Here is a 24,359-nt window from a genome sequence, read left to right on the forward strand (position 1 = left end):
TCAAGAATATCAACGCCTCGAGGAATTAGAGCCAAGAGAGGCATTTGACAGAAGGATATCCAAGAGGATGAAATGGCAACAATAGCAGAGAGAAGAAGGCTGGTGAAACACTCACTGCGCGAGAAAATCGCGCACCAGTTCATTAGGAAAACGTGTTGCGTTTATTGCGAAGGCTTGTCTCAGGACAGACAGCATTCTCGGCTGGTCCCCAGTCACCTACGTGCTTCGTGGACTTACGTACAAGCCATCACTGCTTTTAATCGTAAGAGACTGTTCATACTTTTGATTAATTATAGTAGCGAGATGTACCTGTCTATCCATCCATCAATCCATCAAGCAGGGTCGTGCCTTGTCTTTAAACAATCTTGAAAATCCCGACTGCCATTTTTAGTACCTGATGTTGTGTTTAACTAACAATGATGGCACAGGGAACAACAATTCGTCATGGAATGTTGGAAGTTTATAGAATGTACCGAGTCAGGTCAACCCATCTTGAGGGAGAATGAAAAGGATATCCTGATGGATCATTCCGTGGGTCTCTACCACGGTAAGCTAAAGATCGTGAACAGACAATCTGGTAGGGTGTTCCTTACGTCTCAACGGATCATCTACATCGACGATGCTAAGCCAACGCAAAACTCATTGGCTTTGGAATTGGATGATATCAAATCCATTGACTACTCGTCTAGTTTCTTGAAAAAATCTGCCAAGATGATCGTCTTCCTGAAGCAACAGGAGCAACAAAAGAAAGACGCCAAAAAGGACAAGAACCAAGCTTCTTTGACCGCATTGGTGGACGAAGTAACTACATGGATTTGCCCCATTTGCATGGTAACGAATGAATCTGATCAAGATTTATCAAAAGTGCCTCCCGTCTGTATCAATTGTGGTGTATCCCCTGATTTCAACATGATCAAATCGTCACTAAACATTTCAAGAAATATTACCAGCACAACCAACAAAAAATCAAAAGATGACAAGAATAATAAGGAAAAAAATGTTTGTCCGGCTTGCACATTTGTCAATCATTCGCAGATAAGAAATTGCGAAATTTGTGGGACAAGATTGCCAAATGCAAATATACGACATAACAGATCCAATGAATCGTTCAAGGATTCAAGGATTAACTTGATCCTAGAAAAAGATCAATCTTCATCTTCCTCCATGCCTCCTAGTGTTGAATTTGTTCAGGTAAGTTTTAGAAAATCAGATGGGGTCCTCTTCACTCAAGCTACAGAAAAAACTTTACAAATATTTAATGCAAAGAATAATAAAATCTTTAATCAAAACGTCAAGTCTATCAATGGTGTCGACGTTAATGCTAATCTACCTCTCTTGCAAACCAATTTAAAGAAAATTGGTATTACGTCGTTGGAAAGATCTAGAGAAAATCAATTGTTAAATAACGATATTCTTTTCAATAACGCTCTATCAGACTTGAATAGTCTAATTTCACTGGCGAATAACATTGAAAGACTATATCGTTCAACCAAAAATTCACAACAGCAAACAAACTCTTCTTCCCACAGGATTGCGAAAAAACCTGCATTAATTATTGACAGGGAGAAATTCTATAATAAAGAATTATTCTTGGATGAAATTGCAAGAGAAATTTACGACTTCGCCATGTCTGAATTTAATGAGACCACCACAACCACTCAGAATGAAAACATCCATATTATGGTTACTTTGGTGGATTTTTACGCAATATATAACAAATCAATGAGGATTGGTACCGGTTTAATATCACCTTTGGAAATGAAGGAAGCATGTCAGAGATTTGAAAAACTAGGATTGAATAATTTAAAATTGACAAGAATCAATAATAGAGTGCTATGTTTGTCGACTAAAGATTCCTTCAACTTTGTCAAGAGCCAAATATTGTCTACCATTGATCAAAATCCAGGGTCAGATTTATTGAATTTGACCAATTTAATTAATACACCTTCAACGAAAACCGCAAACAACAACAAAATGGAAACCAATAACTGGACTATTGGTGTCATTATGGAAATACTACAAAATTGTGTCGATGAGGGAGATTTGCTAATTGATGAACAAATTTCTGGAATTTATTATTACATGAACACGTATTGGAAAGTTTAATCTTTTTTTTTCTTTATCGTTTTTAATATAGACTATAGATAAATATATATTACTGTTATTAATATTATTATTACATTAGGTCAGCGGAAGCCCCTTACTATCAATTCCTTCTCTAAACTATTCCAGAAATAACGTGCCACTTCCACATCTTTAAACCTCTTATTTTTATCTAATTCCACTTTCTCCACATTCCATTGTTGAACATGATGTGGTACACTGTCACCATCGAAGTGGAAGTAGTACCCCTTACAATGTTGAAATAGTTCCTGTGGCGTATTCCATTGGTACGTATTAAATTGCCACGTATGTCCCGTTGTGAAAACTGCAACCACCCTATCCCAATACTCCGGTTTAGTAAACATTCTTGTATTATTCACCACAATAAATCTAACCGGTTTAGTCAAACGATCAAACTTTTTCTCCACAGTGACCAGATCATTCTGTTGTGAAATAGATATTTGTTGTGGATGAACATATTCAGAATCCTGTAAGAATTTCTTGATGTTATTTATGGTAAATATCGATGAGGCAGCTGATGGGATTAGAATAATAGGATCCTTGATAGCCACAGATCCAGGTCTCCCTGAACCATTCTTATTGATTCCATGCGTTCCTGATGAGGATGACTTCCCAGAACCTTTCCCTTTTAAAGAACTCTTAATTGACTGAACCAACTTCAATTCAGCATCCTTAATCAGATATCCAAACTCAATTGGCTTAGAACCACGAAGCGAACTGTTATGATCAAGAAATGATCTTTCATGTGAAACAATCTTTGCCAATTCAGGGTCATCTGCCATAGTGGCTCCGGCATTTGCATGATCATTACCACCCGTTGCCTGCTTATCCCCTGTTGTAGAAGTGGTCTCCCCTTCACCAAGTATATATTGAGAGGTATCTGAGGCACCAGATAACCAATTAATTAAATCGGTTCTTTGCAAGAAGGAAACGTTAGTCAATTGTCTCTTTTCACAATCTGCTAAGTAATCAGCAGCACTGGAGTCCTTGTGTATCCAACAATGGACAATAACCCTTAAATCTACTTTCGCATCAGAAATGGTAAATTCTGTAGGTTCATCAAGTGAGAATTCCACGCTATCCTTGAGTGAGACCGTCTTGGCTTCAGTTATATCTTCCGTGTCCGTCCCCTGGGCATCTTTTAACTTTAGTTCTCCACCATCTTTTAGATATGTTCTAATTTGTAATAGTATAGAGTCCGTCATCCTATTCACTTCCCCTATTGACCACCGAGGAATATATTCAATTACTGTTGTCTTGTATCGAGAAAATAACATTAGCATTAGCGTAAAGCTATTTGTCTTCCATGATAAATTCTGAAGTGGAAAATTCCTGAGTTTCGGGGTAATGAAAACAATGCAAAATGAAACTTTTCAATGAATTCATCGCACATATTCAACTAGGGAATAACCTTTCAATAGGTCCCCAAAGCTCACATTATCGCTACTAAAGGATAATCATCTGATTATGGCAAAGAAGAATAAACCAAAGAAGGCTGCTACGCCGACACCAACAGCAAAGGAGGAGGCCCAATTAGCTAGGGAAGAGAGGAAAAAACAGCAGCAGTCAAATAGGAAATTGGTCACCAATTCATCCAGTTGGACTGGTAAATTACCACACACTTTGTTGCATGAGCTATGTCAGAAGAGGAAGTGGGGTAAAGTGGACTACGATATGAAAAAGATGGGCCCCGATGGGTTCATTGCCATCGCAATCCTGTCTTATGTAGATCCGAAAACTAAAGAAATACTTACTGTCAAATTGAGCGATCCTACTTTTGAGAAAGGGAAACCCGGAAGTGGATGTGTGGTTCCACAAGAGACTACTATGGAAGCTAGACATATGGGTGCTACAGTAGCCCTATATCGTGTGGCCTATAACACAAATATGCATATGATGTTACCTCCTAACCATAAGAATGTCTGGTATGCGTTAGATGACTATAGAAAGAAATTATTGAAAGAGGAACCCAAGAGGGCTGAGTGGTTGTTTGATGTGGACCCTTTCAAGACTTTGTTGGAGGATAGAAAGAACAGACAACAGAGAGATAAAGAACGTGAAGCAAAGCAGCAACAGGCTGAAAAGGAGTACAAGGCTCCAGTAGTAATTTCAGCCAATACTTCAACCAATAAGCAACATAGTCCACGTTCTCATGATAGATCAATGCATAATAACAAGCACCATTCGAAGCCACATCGTTCTCTAGTTAGGTTCCCCAGAAAAGTATGGGACCATGCAACATTTGTCAATTTAGATGAATCTTCAAGACAACTTATAGAGTCTTCCATCAAACTACATATTAATTGGAACGACAAACGTCTTAAATTGGCTACCACTAACAATGATGCAGATAGAATTGGCCTGAAACAAAAGCTGCAAGATTTGAAATTTAGACATGCACATGTAGAAGAGGCAATGAATTATAAAGATCCTTTATCATTTCTGCTTTTCAATTTACCAGAAGATGACTTGCCTCCCTTCTTCCACAAGAGATTGGAAGATACTAGAAACAAAGTGGAGATTGCAACCCTTCCTTTACAAACTAGAATGATGATCGATAGATTGATCGAAAGTGGAGTATCCAGCGACGAGGCACTGCTGGCGTTGCAAAAGGCTAATATGGATGAAAACATTGCTGCTGGTATTCTTACTGAAGATATTTACCCTCAAATCAGATCCACCCATCTCAATACTACAAAAGATGATTCTGAATCCCTTGAATGCTGGAGACAAGAGTTGGAAAGTTTACAAAGCATATACGAAGATAAGGTTGAAGTTGTAAAACCAGATTCATCATATACTATTATGCTTTTTGAAGAGCTTAAACTGAAATTGAAAGTTTATCGAACACCAAATTACCCACATTCTTTACCAGGAATAATTATTTCTACCTTTGACAAAAATTATAAGTTACCAAACTACATCAAGATACAAATTCTTTTCAAATTACTGAAGTATATAGAGGAATCAAGCTTATTAGGTGAAATGCTAGTCTTTAGTATCTATGAATGGCTGCAGGATAATTTAGAAACCATTATTGAAAACCCAGGCCCTTTACTTTCAGACACTGAGCTTTCATATTCAGCTTTAAATTCCAATAGCAGTTCAACAACATCCTTATCGAACAAGAGAATATCGAAAAATTCAAAATCTCGTCATGGGAAATATATGGCAACACCCGAGGGATTAGAAACCTTAAAGGAGCAATACAATGCAAGGTTACAATCCAAAGAACTTAAACATATGATCAAAATTAGAGAGGCACTTCCAGCTTGGCAAAAGCAAAAAATCATTGTTGATCTAGTAAAAAAGAATGATGCTGTACTAATCACTGGTGAAACAGGTTCTGGTAAATCTACTCAAGTAGTCCAATTCTTGTTAGATTATCTCCAAGGTGATATGCACGATTTTGATAAAACAAAAATTATCTGTACCCAACCCAGAAGAATTTCAGCTATTGGGTTAGCTGAACGTGTTTCAGATGAACGATGCAGTCCATGTGGTGAGGAGGTTGGGTATGTTATCAGAGGTGTTAATAAGACAAAGCCTACCACCAGAATTAAATTTATGACAACAGGTGTCCTTGTCCGTGTTTTACAAACTGATAGGACGCTACTTAACAATTCCATTGTAGTCATTGATGAAGTTCACGAAAGATCGATCGATACTGATTTAGTGGTCACCTTATTAAAAAATATGTTAGGTAAAATTCCTGGTTTGAAAATTGTTCTTATGAGTGCTACTGTCAATGTTGAACTGTTTAAAAGCTTTTTCCCTAAACTTGGAACTTGTCATATCGAAGGTCGTACGTTCCCCATTAAGGATTACTTTTTAGAGGATATTTTGAAGACCCTAGATTTTAAAATTAAAAGAGAGAAGTACAATTCATATGACTCAGATGAAGAGGAGGAACAAGATGGATATTTAAGACCTGGCGCCGACTCCAAATTTTTCAGATCTGGTAGAATAAATTATGATCTGTTGGTCGATTTAGTAAATCATGTCGACCGTCGTTTGACCCAAGAAAATAATGATGGTTCCGTCATTGTATTTTTGCCAGGTGTAGCTGAGATTAATAGATGCTGTGAAATGGTGAGTAGAAATGATTCTAGTGATAAATTTGTTGTCCTACCACTTCATTCCGCATTAACACCAGAGGATCAAAAGCGAGTCTTCAGAAGATATGGCTCTAAAAGAAAAATTGTAATATCTACGAATATCGCTGAAACATCTATAACCATCGATGATTGTGTAGCTACCATAGATACTGGACGTGCAAAGACAATGTATTATAATCCTAAAGAGAACACTACAAAGTTGATAGAATCATTTATCTCGAAAGCAGAATCAAAACAACGTAGAGGGCGTGCAGGGAGAGTACGTAAAGGTCTATCTTTTAAGCTATTCTCAAGGAAACTATATGAAGAAGATATGGTCAACATGCCTGCCCCAGAAATAAAACGTGTTGCATTAGAATCGTTATACTTATCTGTTAAAGCTATGGGAATTAAAAATGTCAAAAAGTTCCTTGCGACCGGTTTGGATCCGCCTCCATTAGATGCTTTAACAAAGGCTGAACGAATGTTGACTACGGTGGGCCTATTAAATGATTTCGATAACTCCTTAACAGAACTAGGTAAATTCATTAGTTTGATGCCTGTCATGGATAGCAAACACGGGAAGTTGTTGATTTACAGTATAATATTTGGTTGCTGTGATATTGGTATCTTAATCGTATCCATTCTAAGTGTAGGTTCACTTCCTTTTATCGGTGGGTTGGAAAATAGAGATAAGGTCAAGAGTATATTATCAAAATATGACAATAGAGGTGACCTGCTAGCTGTAGTAGAGGTTATAAGCCAATACCTGAACGTTGAAGATAAGCAGATGCGAAACAAATTCATGAAAGAGCATCTTTTATCTTATAGCAAGGTATCTGAAATATTATCCGCAAGAACCCAGTACACTTCGTATTTAAAGGATCTAGGGTTCTTACCAATGCACTACAGAGAAGGAAAATCTGCCCATTTGAACAGAAATAAGGACAAGTTGGAGATCCTTACAAGTATAATTACTGGTTCCTTTTACCCAAATGTCGCACGTGTTGAATTACCAGATCCAAAATATCTTGCCACTAGTTCTGGTGCCATTGAAAAGGATCCAGAGGCAAAATTAATCAAGTATTGGATTAGAAGCGAAGAATACCAAGATAAATTGTATGCATTAAAGCATGAACTGAAAGATAAACAACATAAAGTTGATTCAGTTTCACTACCATTGCCGGCCACAAGATCTTTTATCCATCCGTCATCGGTTCTATTTACTTCTAATATTGTTAATGATGAAGATGCAAAATTGTTGACCGACTATGATCAACCAGTATTGAAAGAATTTACTAGTGCGCCAATATTAAGGTTCCCATTTATCATGTTTAATACTTCACACATGACAACCAAACTGTATTTGAGAGATGTGACACCAACATCCACCTTATCATTGCTATTATTTGGTGGGCCAATTAGTTACGATGTTGATGGAGAGATTCACTCACCAGGTATTGTGGTGGATAATTGGTTACCTATAAGGACATGGTGTAAAAATGGTGTTCTCATTAAAGAGTTGAGAACGTTATTGGACATGTCAATCAAGCAAGTACTTGAAAATCCACAGTATACCAATTCTCCATCGGAGGAAGATGAAAAGCACGCGGCTGTTGTTCTCGACTTAGTGGAGAAGATAATCAAAATTGAATGAAGAGAAATAATTTATAGATTTTTTTTTGTACTAATATTTCGTTATAGAATTTAATTGGTAATATAAACCAATGCCAAAAATTGATCTAGTTCCTCGAATTCGGAATCCAGGTCTGTTCTTCACAATATATTATCATCCTAATCACGTAATTTGACCAATGTTTCCAGTGGCTTGGGTTTATATGCTTCTTCCAAGTATTTTATCTCTTCCTGGGTAAGAGTGACTTTAATGGCTTTTACAGCTTCGTCAATTCTTTCCATTTTACTCATACCTACGATTGGCAAGAACCTCTTACTTAAAACCCATGCAGTGGAAACCATTGCCATACTAATATCCTTATCTTTAGCAATTTTTTCAACACGTCCAATAATTTCTTTATCGTCATCAGAAATTGATGCTAAACGTGGATCAAAGTTTTTTCTTTCAGAAGTTACATTGGCAGGTTTGGCCAACAAACCCCTAGCATTTGGTGACCATGGTGTCACTGCAATATTGTGTCGTTTGGCATATGGGATAACTTCACGTTCATCCTCCCTGTACAACAAATTGTATTGAGATTGCCAATTAACAAATTGGAACCAATCATGCTTATCAGCAATGGCTTGTAAATCAGCAAACTCAGTTGCTAACATAGAAGAAGCACCAATATATCTGACATCTCCGGAAAGAACAACATCGTTCAAACTTTTCATGATGCTCTTCATTGGAACATTATCATCCAGTCTATGTATTTGTAAAACATCAATATATGTTCCTAATCTTCTCACAGAATTTTTAACACCTTGAATAATATGTTTACGAGATAATCCTCTCTGATTAACCAAATCCAATTTTGTAGATTCATTAATCGAGGCAAAATTACTTCCCACTTCCATTGAATCATCACTATCAAAGTAAATCTTTGTTAAAATAACGACAGTTTCCCTTCTAATATTGTATTTTTTCAAGAACTCACCCAATAACACCTCACTTTGTCCATTATTATATACATCGGCGGTGTCAAAAGTACGCAATCCAACATCATAACAATGTTTCAAAAGAGCGAAAACCTTTTCCTTGTTGTCTTCAACCCACGGTTGCCAAGATTTGGAACCATATGACATGCAACCAACAATAATTGGCGAAACTTTCATACCAGTGCTACCGAATGGCACTTGTTGAACTAACTCTGGCATATTTTATTCGAAAATGCTTTTTTGTAAAATAATTGAAGCTTTTAGTTTATACCGTAACAAAAACAACATACCATACAGATGCTATCACTAAAATATCGAGCTCTTATATATGTTTGTTTGAAAGCTGAGAATCATATGTAATGCAAGTTCTAAGGCCAAGACATTTATTAATTATTAAATTTCGGCCGAGAATACCTCGGCCGAAAAAAACTCCCTAAATTTCGGCCGTTGAACACAATAGTTAGTGCCAAGCCCACGTGGACAGCCATGTTTGAAGATAACAGAATGATTAGGGACATTGTGGGACATAGTCACAAATGTGTACCGGGTGGGAAATATGTAACCATGAAAAAGTGGTACAAGAGATTCAAATCTGCTAGAAAGGATAAAAAATAATGAAGGATGCGAGGTTCGAACTCGCGCGGACAACCGTCCAACAGATCTTAAGTCTGCCGCCTTAGACCACTCGGCCAACCCTCCAATTTTAAAATGTCTTCAATAACCATTTCAAACGTGCGTCTAATACTATCACGTGCTTAGTCTTCGATAAACATTTGTATTGATTAGCCGTTACATAAGCGTATGAATATTAGATAGAGAAGAACATTTAGTCTTTTACGTTTATTTTGTGTTATTAAATTTATTTACTTTACTCTAGCACATGGTAATTTGTAAAAACAAGGCCTAACAATACACGTTTCCAACGAATGTATAGGCATGACTGTTGGAACGTAATTTGAATTGTTTGATTGACAGCGGTTTAGACAAATCATGGGTATCTTAACTATGGATCAATTTCGGGTGGTATGTTGGTTGTTACGGCGAATACGAAACATTTACACTAAAAAATATGAGTATGAAACATTCACACTATGAAAATAGGAGTGTGAAAAGAGGAAATAGGTGTAACGAAAGAAGAACAAAGATGACCAAGTAGAAAAGATTCCCGACATATAAATAGCAAGTTGGGAAGACTGAAAACGAGAAAAACTATTTTAATTAGAGATATATATTTTAGAATAAAGAAGGGAGAATTTAAAGTATTAAATAAATTAAAGAAGCATGTCGAATATTAATTATCCAAAAGCATCATTTTAACGGAACAAGAATGATTTTGTCCCAATGAACATTGATAACTAATTTAATAGATGTATTTACAGATAATTCTGTATTTTGGCTGCCCATGTGTTCCGGTTAGTCAAGCTTTAAGAGTTTTTCTCGAGTGTTCTGATTAGTGTCTCCTAATCCAATCGTCCAAATTTTTTTAAATCATAGTAACAGCGGTGACATTATATTCAATCCATTGCGAGCAATTTTGATTAATTTCCTGGTCATGAAGTCATCTTTAAGAGTCTCTTTTGTAAATTATTATATATTGAAAAAAAACTGATTTGTATAATTGTAAATAAACAGTATAAATGACTTTTGAATAATTTACAGTACAAATGAAGTCAATGAGTCACACTACCAACCCATTTATTGCTTGTCCCAACCCAACTTGATAGCTTCATCATAAGTTGGATAATCGGTGTAACCGTGAGCAGTCATAGCGTAGAAAGTATCTCTATCATATTTGTTGAATTGTTCACCCTTTTCTACTCTGTCAACAATATCTGGGTTAGCAATAAAGAATCTACCGTAACCGATCAAAGTTCTGTCATCAGCAACCATTTGCTTCACAGATTCTGGATGTAAAGCCAAGTTACCGGCTCTGATAATAACACCCTTCCAGATGGAGTAAGCGAAGTCGTTAGTACCGTCATTGTATTCACCTTGACCTTCTGTTAAGAATGGGTCAGTAACACGTGGTTCCACCAAATGAACAAAAGCTAAGCGTTTACCAGCCTTAGCTCTCTTTTCCAATTCACCCAAAATGTAAGCATATTGAGCTAATAAAGTTGGATCTGCACCACCAGACATGGTACCGAAAGTACCATATGGAGAAAATCTAACACCAACCTTCTCTTCACCAATGGCATCCACAACAGCATCGACAACTTCTAAAGTGAAACGAGCTCTGTTTTCAATGGATCCACCATATTCATCAGTTCTCTTGTTAGAAATTGGATCCAAGAATTGATTCAAAAGGTAACCATTGGCACTGTGAATTTCCACACCATCGGCACCAGCAGCAAAGGAGTTCTTAGCAGCTTGGACATAACACTTGATGTATTCCTTAATTTCTTCCTTGGTTAGACCGTGTTGTGGGTTGCTAGACTTCTTGGCTCTTTCTTCTTGTTCAGCATCCATGTAGACGTTGTCAGAGGCAGAGTCATAACGTAAACCGTCACGAGCTAAAGTATCAGCATAAGATTGTCTACCTAGAGCCCATAATTGAACCCAGACAAAAGATTTGTTTTCGTGGATCTGAGCAAAAATCTTCTTCCATTCTTCCACTTGTTCATCGGACCAGATACCTGGAGCGTTATCGTAACCACCAGCTTGAGCACAGATGAAGGCTCCTTCAGTAATAAGCAAGGTGCCTGGTCTTTGAGAACGTTGGTTGTAGTATTCGACGGCCCAGTCCTTGTTTGGAACATTACCAGGGTGAGTCGCCCTCATTCTGGTCAATGGTGGTAGAACAACACGATGTTGTAATTTGTTGTTACCAATCTTAATTGGTTTGAATAAATTAGTTTCACCTAGGGCGACTGGAGTAAAATCTTTGACGAAAGGCATTGTAGTTTTTTAGTTTAGTAATTTTTTAGTTTAATAGTTTTTTGATGTATTGTTGTTCAATGAAAAATAATAAGATTTTTAATGATGTTTTAATTGAGATATCCCTTTCTAATCATCCTTTTATAATCTTTTCTGTTGTGAAATTTTCCATTATTTGTGAAAGAAGACATCCATAATTGATCCGTCTCTACTCCGTTCTTGCTTCCGTCTACAAATGCCACGGTGGCGTCCTAAGATAACTTGCAGGACGATTCGCGGCATATGAGATTCCTTTGTCATTTTGACACTGGTCAGACCTTTTCTCAGGCAGTGATGATTAGCAATCATACTGAAGTAAGCAGTGGTTTTTTGACTAAGAATTAAGTACTAAGATTGGTAAGCGTGTATACAGCATGTCGGAGATGGCAGCCGGCGGTGGTTAGGTTGTTATGGTTATTACCTCAGATGAGGTCTTATTATACTATCTTTTACCATGACGTAGGTATGATTATTAATGGAGATGCGTTTCAATTTATTACCGTGGTTTGTCAACCCATAAAATGTCCACGTTATTTTCTTTCAAGATATCCTGGCAGGCACCACTGACACCAAATAAATCTCTTGTCATTTTTGCCCCTATTGGGAACTTTACCAGCTCTTAAACTGATGTCTAAAATGGTATTACTAATACTTTTGAAAATATTGCAACATCGGCTAGCAAATGAAAGATTTCCACAAAGTATTGAATTTCAATTTGACCCTCAATTAAGTCCTTGGTCCCTTGACAACGACAATATTACACATCGTCATTGTTCTAAATAAGGTAATCCAATCCGATGCCAATAATTTCTCTTTATGAAGTGAATACGTCTGTTTCCATGCCTGTAGGCAGAAATTACCTAAATTCATTAATGAATCATTGTGTGGCTTGGAAATTGAAGTAAATGATATGTACAAAAGAATTTGTAACTGAGCATATATGGTTTTTTATTTGAATAGGTCAGGTTTTGAGAGAACCCATTTTGAAAAAACTTTTATCTCGATATCAAAGAGTTATTGGATAACAAATTAAGACTTTTTTTCTTTACTTTATTATTATTTTTTCATTTTCGTAGAGTCTCTCCCTTCCTGAAGTTATCAAGGTTATGGGTGTGTAATCTTCCAACTGCTTGTGGAAATTCGTATCCAACGAATATTTCCTCACCCATTCAAGTTAGGGCTGATCATTAGTTCCAGTCCACAATGAATTAATATCTCAGCAAAAAACAAGTTCCAATTACTACCAGATTAGGAAACACAATGTTAGATAACTTAAAGCTTTGTATGCTTAAATTAACAAAAAATAACCTTGAAAGAAAACTCAATTTGGTCTACTGGGCGAAAATTATACTATTTAAAACTATCTCTTTAACATCTAACAAATTAAACCTCACACATGCGAGTGCCCCATACACATTCCCTCCAATGGTTATTAATTAATTAAATAAAACTTTTTTATGAACAATGGAGTAATGTTAGGCTGAGCTACTTTGGTAAAAGCTGGTGGAGTCAATATTTTCCTCAAACAAAGGTTTTTGGATACAACCCCGTTACATTTTCCTCTAAACAAAAAACATTTTCCACCAAAACTTTTCATCCAAGACATCTAAAGGTGCTTGTTTTCAACACAAATCTATAATGATGTTGAGATGTCACATTATTGTAGTATGTCGTACAAACTTGATGGCATCTCGGTGTTTGCCGGCGCGTAATTTTATTTCATCGATGCTTTATTGAAACTGGAAAACGGAGTCTGCAGCTACAAATGATTGATTATACATAAACTGCAGTCTCTATTTAGTTATTACAATGACAATTCTTGATTGTTACTTCTAAACTACCTGTTGAGTAATTTGCTGAATTGATAACTACAATGGCTATTGAAGAATTAAACTTAGGGGTGACATGCGACATGCATGTCCACGTTAGAGAGGGAACTATGTGCGAGTTGGTTACACCCACAATAAGAGAAGGAGGTATATCTGTAGCCTACATCATGCCTAATTTACAACCACCCATTACCACACTGGACAGAGTGATTAACTATAAGGAAACTTTGCAAAAAATCGCCCCAAAGACAACTTTTTTAATGAGCTTCTATCTATCTAAAGATCTAACCCCTGCCCTTATCCATGAAGCCGCAAGAGTAGGTGCCATACAGGGTGTTAAATGTTATCCTGCTGGGGTCACAACTAACTCTGCAGCAGGTGTGGATCCCAATGATTTCAGTGCATTTTACCCAATTTTCCAAGCTATGGAAGAAGAAGGGTTGGTCTTGAATTTACACGGTGAAAAACCTTCTGTAAGCAATGGCCATGAGGATGATATTCATGTCCTGAACGCTGAAGAAAAATTTTTACCAGCTTTATCTAAATTACATTCCGATTTCCCCAATTTGAAAATTATCTTGGAGCATTGTACAACAGAAGCTGCCATTAATGCCATCAATGAGATCAATAAAGATGTTAAGAATGCATCTGATGTGAGGGTTGCTGCAACACTTACGGCACACCATCTATATTTGACTATTGATGATTGGGCAGGAAACCCGATCAATTTTTGCAAACCAGTCGCCAAATTACCTAGGGATAAGAGAGCATTAGTAGAGGCTGCCATTTCTGGGAAACCTTATTTTTTCTTTGGAACAGATTCAGCACCCCATCCTTTGAGTAATAAGGCAAAACATATTGGAGTGTGCGCCGGTGTATTTTCACAGTCACTTGCTATCCCTTACGTGGCTCAAGTATTCGAAGAGAATGATTCATTAGATAAATTGAAAGGCTTTGTTTCCACTTCTGGATTACAGTTTTATAATGTGAAATGTGAACAATTAAAGTCAAAGGATAATGTCATTATTTATAGAAATAAACAAATCATTCCTGAGACCATTTCTGACAATAAGGGCACAATAATTGCACCATTTAAGGCAGGTGATGAATTAAATTGGACTGTAAGATGGGAATCTGTATAATCACTATTCTTTAATTAATTTTCATTATTGTGTTGTAGTCTATTTAAATATAGAATCGTAAATACACGTGCGATACATGAGTTTATAATTAATCTCAAACAATGCAGATCGTTCACTGTTGGTAAGGAAGCAACACCACAATAGAGCAGCATAGGCGAGCCAATTCCTCAAGATGGAGGACATTAACCCTTTTGTTAATCCATATTGATATCACCGCTATCTTCGATAAGGGTTGGTTTTTCTTGATTCTCATTCTCCTCCTCACTTTCATCGAGGTTATCATGCAGTATAGCATTCATTGCGTCACAAAATTTCTGATCCTCCTCATTTAAGGCATCTAAGGCCATATTAGCTGGGTTCTTCTTCTGGAACCAAAAGAAGTATCTTTGATTTGAAGAGAAAACAAGTGCAAAGATTCTCCCATTCTTTGAAGATTTTATGGGGACCCAATTTGTCTCACCTGGGATTAGAATCAAGCTTATAGGTTCAATGTCTTTACCTGCCAATTTATCCAGAGGGCGCCATTCAAAATCATAGAATCCTAATTCTTCTTCTTCCTCATTGGGTTGTATCTTAATTTCCCCTTGAATGGCGATGGGAGTACAGAGTTTAGTCTCCTCGTTATATTCAGCAATACCTGCTCTAATTTTGTGACCTTCACGATCCATGCTGTTTCTACTTACTTTCTGTTGCCGTATTCACTACTGATATTATTGCTTCATTGTGAGATTTGCCACCGCTTAAAGGCCTTAAATATGATTTCGTCCCACACGATCCGGAAATTCATTGTTTGAGCATAATGTGTCTTATGAGAAAAAGGTATAATGTTTAAGAATCCTGTATTCTGGAAAAGTTGAAAGATGAAATAACGAATTGGAACGTGTAGTGTTGCTTTACCTATTTCTTACCTCACAGTAATTGAATACCTAAAAGTATGAGTGAGGGATCCCTACGGAATTCCAGTTCTGAAAGTCAGAAACGATATTGGCTACCTACAGATCGTTTACTATATGGTGTCATTGTTAAGGCTTTCTTACCTTTAAAGAGACATCCAGAACTATTGTATGAAAATGGTGAATTTTCCAATATATACCCGGGGGCAGAAGTTTATCTCTTTGAAGAAACAGTTGATGGGAAATGGTGTAGAGCATATTTATGTGCGAGACCGTTGCCTGAAGAATTCATTACCTTTGTATCATCTGTTGATGATAAATTACCTGATGTGAAGCCAAGGGTTGTTATTTTCCCAAGAAAGATATGTAACGTCAACATGGATAAAGTAGTAACTACAATGGCCTTTTCTAAGTTACCAGAATTACATGACTTCGATTCCATGGTAAGTCCTGAATGTACTGCACCTTCATTGTATGAAAGTCTTTCCACGGTGAACGTTAATGCCGTGACGTCAATCTCCAATAAGAAACCAGCAAGGCCAGGGTTCCCATTCTTTAGATTTCAACAAAGACCCTTTATCGAAGAAATTGGTCCCATTTTGGCATTAATATCTTCGCATGTGTATGCCATGTATTCAGCAGGTGAGTTTACAATTTATGAAAAACTGATCGAACTTTATTATGAATTAGATTCCATCAGATTGAGATTACAGTTTAACCTCACCACTGATTCAGAACGTATCACAATTATTAGGACCTCTACATGTCTTTTGACAAGAATCTCAAAATTTATTTCGTCACAGGGTAGATCCAACAGATTCTTTTTAAAGGATGCTCCAGCAAGTTCAGATCCATATGGGTTTGAAGGTATCTTTTCCCGTGATATTAATAATGGTGAACTTCAAGAATATGATACTACGGGTTTACAAAAGTTAGTAGTAAGCTCCATGCTTTACGGGTTGACTAACACTTTTCCCGTCATGGATTCTAATATCCTAGATCCAATTGTTCCCACGAAGGATTTATTCAAAGAAACACAGTCACATATTTTAATTGATTTCAAAGATGTTATTAGTGACCCTTCCATTATCAATCCAAAATTTGAAAGTATGACTGCCTCCGTATACTTAAGAACCAAAACTAAGGTACTTACAGAACCATTTGTGGTGAATATTTATTCTGATCATATCACATCTCTTGATAATATTGCCTCAGTTCTTTTCAAATACATATCCACAAATATTATTGAGCATGAAAAAATATATCTGACAGTAATTCTGACTGAGGCCCTTCCCGTAAACACCAGCAAAGAACCATCGATGAGTGAATTCAAAAAACCTTTTATTCCATTTAAATCGGAAAAGGAAGGTAGGATTAAAAGTGTAAGATGTGGGGTAGCTGCAGGAATTGTTGATATATCCGCCATTTTTGCTAAAACTAACAATACGACAATTCATGATAGTGCTCACACCTTCACAATCCGTCTGTATGGATCAACTTTTGACGATCAGTCGAAAGCTAATGCCGACCAGGAAAAAGGGTGGGGTGGATTAATAGACAAGCTCTTGATGAATTCTAAAAATGGTGTTGTGGTTAACCCTCGAACGATATCACTCTCTGTCACAGTGAAGGAAATACTGGGAGAAACTGCATCGACACACATTACAAACTCCCCAATTGTAGCCATAAAGACTGTGCCAACAAACTTTTACGACCCTGTCTTTAACCCTAAGGAAAGAATTCAATTAACTTTGGGGAAAATTTCATTAGTTGGGTTAGAAGGCAAAACGACAAACATCGAAAACATCACAGTTCAAATATGTAGTAAAAATGAGAATGTTTCCTTTGGGAAATCTACTGGTGACAATGGATTTGATCATTGGAGATTTGTGTCTGTTAGCTCTGGCGAATTTATTGGAGAAACAGTTATTGTGAATGGTCTTGATAAGATGAAGGAGAAAGAAACCTTAAGGATACTAATTTATTTGAATGGGTTTCTGATGGCAAAATCCAATATATATATAAAGAAAGATAACGAGGTCATAGAGTATCCAGATGGAACAACCTTCCAGTTATTATCGTCATTGGGAAAGCCTTTATTATATTTGGACATAATGACAAAATATGAAGGATGTACTTATAACACAGATCCTGTGATAAAGAAGTTCAATTCTTTGTTAAAAGAAAAAGATATGAATGATCCAAAATTCCCAGAACTTTGTAGAAAGGTAACGGAAGAACTTAACAATGTTACAAAGGCTCAACTATTTAAACATTTTGAAGAACTATTATTGAACTATCTAAAGCTTTTATCTCTGATTGATGCAGATGCAGCAGGTCCTGCTAATGCTGATATATTTGCAGTATTTATGAAGTTCATTTTTATTACACTGACCTTTGAGGAGAACTGTAGGTTCAAATTCCACCAATTGTGCAAACGATACCAACACGAGAAAGAGAAGTTACCAAGCATCGGCCCCAAGATACTTTTTCACATGAAAAGGATATTACAGGATAGGGAGCATCGCTCAAATGAAGTAAATAACATGTCGTATCATGTTTCGATTTTCTTATTGCTAATATCTGGTATCACGTCGGAAGGTGTGGAAAATGAATGGAAAGTAAACTTCGAATCATTTTTTGAGTTCGTATGCAAATTTCTTGAACTAACTGATGAAAAATACCTAAATTATCAGAAAGCTTTATTACGGGCATATGACTATTGGATAGATACTCTACCAGACTACTACAATAGCGCCGAAATCATTAGTTTTACCTCCCGACTATTTAAAAGTTGTCAAGAGAAGGAAATTAAACTAAACATCACTAATGCAAAGATTTCTTCAGAAATGGAGGAGTATTTGACTACAAAATTTCTCTTGCTACGCCGTTTACTTTCTCATAAACAGATTTTATGTTTTTTATTTGAAGGGAGCTCGATGGATGACGGAAAGGTAACATTCTTATCAGAGTGCCTAGAGACATCATTACAGCCATATTTGATATACACAGATACGGAACTTCAGCTTACTCCAATAAGACTTGCTAACAGTGTAACAATGATGTTACTAGAAGGCATTCAAGATAAGAAAGTATTGAGAAATATAATACGATTACTTCCAACGTACTGTAGGTTTTTTATTTTAATGAGAAAGTATTGTAAAAAATTCGATATGTTTAAATCGAAGAGAACTTTTACTAAACTGTTTCCTGTGGAAACACCATTTCCAAAAATACCAATGGACTCTATTGTCAACGATGAGCAAGTTGTTGAAGTACTGTTAGAGCTTGCAACCATTATATCTCAAGTTGTGAAAATTGCGCACCAATTATACGACAAGGAAGCTTCATTCATTGACATAATCCAGGAATGTAAAGACGATAAAGAATTTCAATCAATAGTTTATCTCTCTCATATGAAGGATGAACATGTATTAACAATTACAAGAACAATCAAACTTTTCATGAGAGGTGAATTTTATCCAACTAAAAAATGGCTTGGAATAACTGCATTACTGGCCAGATCTGCACTAGGTATGTTAAATTTATCGCGACATTACATGTACTTCTACAATAGTCCTGTATCACTCCCTGAGAGAAAGGGTGAGCTGAACATGAAGTTATGGGCCGAATATTTTAAATACACTTTAATGATATCTAACCATAAAGTTTCTACCTTAGTCAAGTTGGCAATTATTCCAAGAAAAGCAATTTATCGTATAGCGTCAAATCTGAAAGGACGAACATCAGAATTACTGAATGATGCATGGGACGCTTTGGGTCGCGGTCAGGAAAGTGCCACTCTTTCACAGAAGTTTGGTGTTATGGGTGTCAGTGATTATCAAAGGAATTTAATCCTAGACAATCTCGGAATCGTTAGAGATTTGTTTATCTATGCCTTTCACAGACATGTCGAATCGACCAAGATTAGTACTAAAATATTTTGGAGTATCGCAGTTAACTTTTGGCTTGAATACAGATCGCTTCAACCGGTATTAAATTTATTTATACCAGAATTGTACAATGCTTATCAAATTGGAAAGTTATATGTTGATGATTATGAATTGAATCGATTCATTTCATGTTTGTTTTATATTATTCATATTCCACCAGAGGATAAAGTATACCCATTCGCCTTAAATTTTTTGAAAGAAATGCTTGGTTTCTTACATATCATCAGTGAAACATTTAAGATTCCGAATCAGGAAGAATTTGATGATGATAGAACTGCACGCCATATTGAAATGTTTGGATTTTTGCTGGATGCCGAAAGGCCGGAGCTCTTCCACAAGATGGTTAACGACTTATATATCCATTTTGTTCAAAAGAAAGATTTTGTTCAAGCAGGATTAAGTTTAGAACTATTGGCTAGCACCTATGTATGGGACCCTAATGATTATTTGCCACCGTCACAATATCCCCCAATGCCAGAACAATCTTCATTTGAGAGAAAAGAATATTTGTTTAAAGAAGCAGCAAGAAACTTCGCAAGAGGTTTAAAGCTAGAAAAAGCATTATCTGTCTATAAAGATTTGATAAAAGCTTATGATGAAATCAATTACGATTTGAACGGGCTTGCATTTGTTCACGATCAAATTGCTCAGATATACACTGATTTGCAACTTATTGATAGATTGGTGCCAACGTATTTCAAAGTTTCCTTTTTAGGTTTTGGTTTTCCCAATTCATTGAGAAACAAGAAGTTCATATTCGAAGGGTTACCATTTGAGCATATCACGTCCATGCATAATAGATTATTAAAGATTTATCATGGTTCAACCATCATTCAAACACAAGAAGAAGCCGATAATTTGATATTAAACCCACAGGTGGGAAAATATATCCATGTTAGTACTGTGGAGCCTAAATCGGCCCTGTCTGAAGAATACTCGACCAGCAACAAAAGTATGTTAAACAGTAAGATTCGAATGTACATTGAGAACAGAGATTTAAAAACATTCAGTAGTTCAAGAAGATTACCTGGGTCGACAGGCGTAACAGATTTATGGGTAATCGAATATACTTATGAAACTGTATCTACTTTCCCAACATTGATGAATAGGTCCGAGATAAGAACCATTGATAAAGTAAAGTTATCTCCACTGGAAAATGCCATGAAGTCCTTACAAACAAAAATTCAAGAACTATCAGGTCTCGAAAATACATGTTACAAAGTACTTAAAGGAGGAGAAGATTCTACTACTATTTTCAACGAATTATCAAGAAATATAACAGGAACCATATCAGCTCCAATTAACGGTGGGATCGCTCAATATAAGGAGTTTCTACAACCGGAATTTAAATCTACATATTCTCCCGAAGAACTTTCCAAGTTAGTATCAGCATTTGACGAGTTGACCATTGTTTTGAGTAGATGTCTCGTCTTACATTCAGAATTGATTCCATCTAGACAATTTAAGGCATCCCATGGCATTTTGATGGAGCTTTTCGAAAAGAATTTTGCCGATGAGATCAAAAGAAACAACATTAAAGCAAGCAACATGACTTTAGACTCCATAACGAAGTCATTCTCTGCTAGAAGCTCTCAAAAAAGTATCACCAGTCGAAAACCAGCCCTCGTTAATTGGGATTGCAATTCCAACAGTACCAGCGGTCTCCGACCTACTTCGATTAATTCTGGGGATGCTGCAAGCCAAAGCAGTAATCTACTAAGTAAGTACATGACAAGGACCTCACAGAACTCAAGCAATAGTTCGAGTGCTCATAATCTATATGCCGTCAGCGGAAGCGGCTCACAACCATCCAGTGCATTGTTAACATGGGCCTCATCCTCCATTCACCAGGACATTAGCAGTCACTACCACCCATCGTTAGGGTAAATAAATACTTTACAAATACATGTGTATAACTTATAGAAATATATGTACTTTTGAAGCTGAACTTATTATTCATCATGTTGTACGATCGCGCCATATTTGCTCGACCACAATTCTCAAAATTAACGGTTATATTGATTTGTCAGAAGCGGCATGAAATGACTATTAAAGCATTTTATCCATTGATGACTTGACTTAGCACCAGATTAACATCCAAGCCAAAGCATCCTCATTCACATAAAGGTGTACAGTTAACGAGATCCCAATATCATAATAAAACTAATTCACAATGCTAAGAACTTTTTTCCGCTCTTCCACCCCTTTAACTTTAAGAAGAATCTCCGCCTCCCCAGTTGCAGCCAGATCTGCTAGTACATTTATTGGACGTCAATCATTCACACCTATGCGTTTCTACTCCGCAGGGGCAGCTAAACTAGATAAGGATGAAGTGACTCGCAGAGTGATTGATGTCATCAAGGCTTTCGGTAAGAGTAATGCTGCTGCTACAATCACTCCTACCACCCTCTTTAACAAGGATTTGGGTTTGGATTCTCTAGATACTGTGGAATTATTAGTTGCCGTTGAGGAAGAATTTGATATCGAAATTCCTGATAAAATAGCTGATGAATTGAAATCAGTTGCTGAAACTGTGGATTATATCACATCCAATGCCGATGCTAACTAAAAGTGATATCTGAGATGGAGCTAAATAAGAAGCAATGAATATACAACCTTCTCCATTATTACGATTATCTAATTATTCGCCCTGTAAGTAAACTAACTCTTCTAACATTTTGAACTATTTAAGAAAGTAAAGTTGAAAATCAACATTAATATTACGTGGTTGATATTGATGATCTCATTCAATTATTTAAACAAATAATTTATCTAATGTTAGAGTATGTATGGAACCTATCATAGTAAAAAAATATTCAATCATATTTAAAATCTCTTCATATTTTTATTAAATAGCATATATATATAATACCCCATAGTTCATAAAAGCATTAAAAGAAAATGATCTCTAAATCCAAGAAATAAAGCTTCCATATATTGAAATTCGAATATTCCTCTTTTCTATGTGTTCATTGAGTGCTCTTTAAAAAAGATACTAACTTCTAAGAAAAATGATCTTCGTATTCATAGGACTTCTCAGTTCACATAAGGTTGCTCAAGCCAGTTTGTGTTTGGAGTTTGATATGTTCCTATACTCTCTAATTTAGTATTCGATCACTTAATAATATGGTAATCAAAACTTTATGTCATTGTCTATTGAATTAGGCTAGTTCCCTGTCACTGTTACAAAGGTGAGTCCAACGTTGATGAATTTGTAATTGTCATTTAATTTCTCTACCCTCATTTATTGGCCACAATACTATTAAAGTGCTTCATTTTTCAGTTGCATACACATTAAGTATTGGCGCTAAATCTCAAGGATTAACGTCTGTTTTGATGGAAAGTCTCTTAGGGAGGGACTACTCGGAGCTTAAATTAACACGGAGATCAAACTGTAAATAAAGATCCCATTCACCTTTGAGATACTTTTTATTTTATTCGTAAGCAAGCTTTTGAAAAACCTCTTGCGTTAAAGTTCTTCAATATGATATTCTAGCCGGTATAGTGGTGAAAAATCATCAATTTTATTTGGCCAAATGTTTTCTGGTAAATAATTACCATTATCGTTTAAAAACAATTCACGGGCCCCCAAATCTTCTTCACTTAGAGCTTGCAACTTCTCCTCACATTGCAAAATTATTGCTTTCATCTTCTTGCACGTGAGTTTCCTCCTTTCTACCTCTGCAAGAAGATCTTCATAACTTTTTTCAAAATTCTTATAAAATTGGAATAAATCCTTTATCATTTGAATATCGGCTATGCATGATTCTTTGAATGTCGATATTAGATTTGAAATATCCTTGAATATTTGCAAATATTCATAATATTTCTTAAATTCTTCGTTCATTTTCGAAATATTTTGTTGTAGTAATTTCTTCTCCAACTTTTTCTTGTCCCAAACAGTTTGATACTTGAGAAGTGTTCTATCCACCAAACTGATTTTTTCCTTTAAAGATGTCATGATACATGGCAATTCATTATTATCTTCTGTGACAACTTCATAGAGGGATTCATACATTTCTAGATTTTTCTTTTCATATGTTTCTAACAGTTTTGTTTTATCATAATGCTCTGTAATGGAGCTTATAAATTCGGCCAAGTCTTTTTCCAATTTATCCAATTCATCAGGGCAAGTTTCACTCAGTGTTATTGTATCAGGGCAGTTATTACCAAATTTATCTTCCAAAGTAAGTTCTATTTCCCTTAATGTAGTCTCATTGACGTTCTCCTTGACCTTTTTTAGCATACTCGCATATTGGGATTTTATACTTTCTATCTGTTTCTGTATGACTGGCATCTCCATTAACCTCTCATCCAATATGTTGACATTATCTCTGGAAATGTAATCCGATAACTTTGGATTTAGTGTCCCAGTTTCAGTATGAACTAACACATTATCAATTTGATCTAATCGAGAAACTTGATCTGTGATCTTATCTTGCCATATCCTCATCTCACTAACAAGCTCCTTTAAAACGTTATTTCCCCATTCATCTCGAATAAGTTTCTCACTTATACCTTTCTCTAGCACACAATGCAATAAGAATGAACCTTGCTGTTTCAAACAACCAATGACAAACTTCAACTTCATTAATTGTCGTTGCCATAAACTCAAATCATTCCTAAACGTGTAAATTTGAGAATTGGACTCCTGACATAATAATTGGGCCTCCACAAGGATCTTTCTAGCATTGTCCACTAACTTCTTAGCATCCATCTCGATGCCATATACGACTTATTTTTGTTTAACTGAAGTTTCTGTTCCTCTATACATTGAAGCCATTGTCTTTTT

The 24,359-nt window shown here is 36.1% G+C and overlaps 10 protein-coding genes and 1 non-coding gene across 11 annotated transcripts; 5 read left to right on the top strand and 6 right to left on the bottom strand.

Moving 5' to 3' along the window:
* Nucleotides 1-444: 444 nt before the first annotated feature.
* Nucleotides 445-2,106, top strand: VPS36 (ESCRT-II subunit protein VPS36; the record flags this gene model as incomplete). Its single annotated transcript, XM_003678440.1, has 1 exon — nucleotides 445-2,106. The coding sequence occupies one exon, from the start codon at nucleotides 445-447 to the stop codon at nucleotides 2,104-2,106; it is 1,662 nt and encodes a 553-aa protein (XP_003678488.1).
* An 80-nt stretch (nucleotides 2,107-2,186) lies between these two features.
* Nucleotides 2,187-3,407, bottom strand: CDC73 (Cdc73p; the record flags this gene model as incomplete). Its single annotated transcript, XM_003678441.1, has 1 exon — nucleotides 2,187-3,407. The coding sequence occupies one exon, from the start codon at nucleotides 3,405-3,407 to the stop codon at nucleotides 2,187-2,189; it is 1,221 nt and encodes a 406-aa protein (XP_003678489.1).
* A 184-nt stretch (nucleotides 3,408-3,591) lies between these two features.
* On the top strand, nucleotides 3,592-7,878 carry NCAS0J01730 (RNA helicase; the record flags this gene model as incomplete). The annotated part of the gene is made up of 1 exon (XM_003678442.1): nucleotides 3,592-7,878. One exon carries the CDS (start codon nucleotides 3,592-3,594, stop codon nucleotides 7,876-7,878), a length of 4,287 nt encoding a protein of 1,428 aa, XP_003678490.1.
* A 137-nt stretch (nucleotides 7,879-8,015) lies between these two features.
* NCAS0J01740 (aldo/keto reductase) lies at nucleotides 8,016-9,053 on the bottom strand (the record flags this gene model as incomplete). The annotated part of the gene is made up of 1 exon (XM_003678443.1): nucleotides 8,016-9,053. The coding sequence occupies one exon, from the start codon at nucleotides 9,051-9,053 to the stop codon at nucleotides 8,016-8,018; it is 1,038 nt and encodes a 345-aa protein (XP_003678491.1).
* Nucleotides 9,054-9,449: 396 nt separating this feature from the next.
* Nucleotides 9,450-9,533, bottom strand: NCAS0Jtrna5L. The gene has a single exon. It is a non-coding gene; the product is annotated as a tRNA-Leu (tRNA).
* Nucleotides 9,534-10,529: 996 nt separating this feature from the next.
* Nucleotides 10,530-11,732, bottom strand: NCAS0J01750 (alkene reductase; the record flags this gene model as incomplete). The annotated part of the gene is made up of 1 exon (XM_003678444.1): nucleotides 10,530-11,732. The coding sequence occupies one exon, from the start codon at nucleotides 11,730-11,732 to the stop codon at nucleotides 10,530-10,532; it is 1,203 nt and encodes a 400-aa protein (XP_003678492.1).
* A 1,891-nt stretch (nucleotides 11,733-13,623) lies between these two features.
* URA4 (dihydroorotase) lies at nucleotides 13,624-14,721 on the top strand (the record flags this gene model as incomplete). Its single annotated transcript, XM_003678445.1, has 1 exon — nucleotides 13,624-14,721. One exon carries the CDS (start codon nucleotides 13,624-13,626, stop codon nucleotides 14,719-14,721), a length of 1,098 nt encoding a protein of 365 aa, XP_003678493.1.
* A 194-nt stretch (nucleotides 14,722-14,915) lies between these two features.
* On the bottom strand, nucleotides 14,916-15,389 carry RPN13 (proteasome regulatory particle lid subunit RPN13; the record flags this gene model as incomplete). Its single annotated transcript, XM_003678446.1, has 1 exon — nucleotides 14,916-15,389. One exon carries the CDS (start codon nucleotides 15,387-15,389, stop codon nucleotides 14,916-14,918), a length of 474 nt encoding a protein of 157 aa, XP_003678494.1.
* Nucleotides 15,390-15,655: 266 nt separating this feature from the next.
* Nucleotides 15,656-21,454, top strand: DCK1 (guanine nucleotide exchange factor DCK1; the record flags this gene model as incomplete). The annotated part of the gene is made up of 1 exon (XM_003678447.1): nucleotides 15,656-21,454. One exon carries the CDS (start codon nucleotides 15,656-15,658, stop codon nucleotides 21,452-21,454), a length of 5,799 nt encoding a protein of 1,932 aa, XP_003678495.1.
* A 286-nt stretch (nucleotides 21,455-21,740) lies between these two features.
* On the top strand, nucleotides 21,741-22,136 carry ACP1 (acyl carrier protein; the record flags this gene model as incomplete). Its single annotated transcript, XM_003678448.1, has 1 exon — nucleotides 21,741-22,136. One exon carries the CDS (start codon nucleotides 21,741-21,743, stop codon nucleotides 22,134-22,136), a length of 396 nt encoding a protein of 131 aa, XP_003678496.1.
* A 900-nt stretch (nucleotides 22,137-23,036) lies between these two features.
* ATG17 (protein kinase regulatory subunit ATG17) lies at nucleotides 23,037-24,284 on the bottom strand (the record flags this gene model as incomplete). Its single annotated transcript, XM_003678449.1, has 1 exon — nucleotides 23,037-24,284. The coding sequence occupies one exon, from the start codon at nucleotides 24,282-24,284 to the stop codon at nucleotides 23,037-23,039; it is 1,248 nt and encodes a 415-aa protein (XP_003678497.1).
* Between the last annotated feature and the right edge of the window lie 75 nt (nucleotides 24,285-24,359).

The sequence above is a fragment of the Naumovozyma castellii genome, chromosome 10, assembly GCF_000237345.1.
Source record: "Naumovozyma castellii chromosome 10, complete genome".
In the NCBI taxonomy this organism is placed as follows: Eukaryota; Fungi; Ascomycota; class Saccharomycetes; order Saccharomycetales; family Saccharomycetaceae; genus Naumovozyma; species Naumovozyma castellii.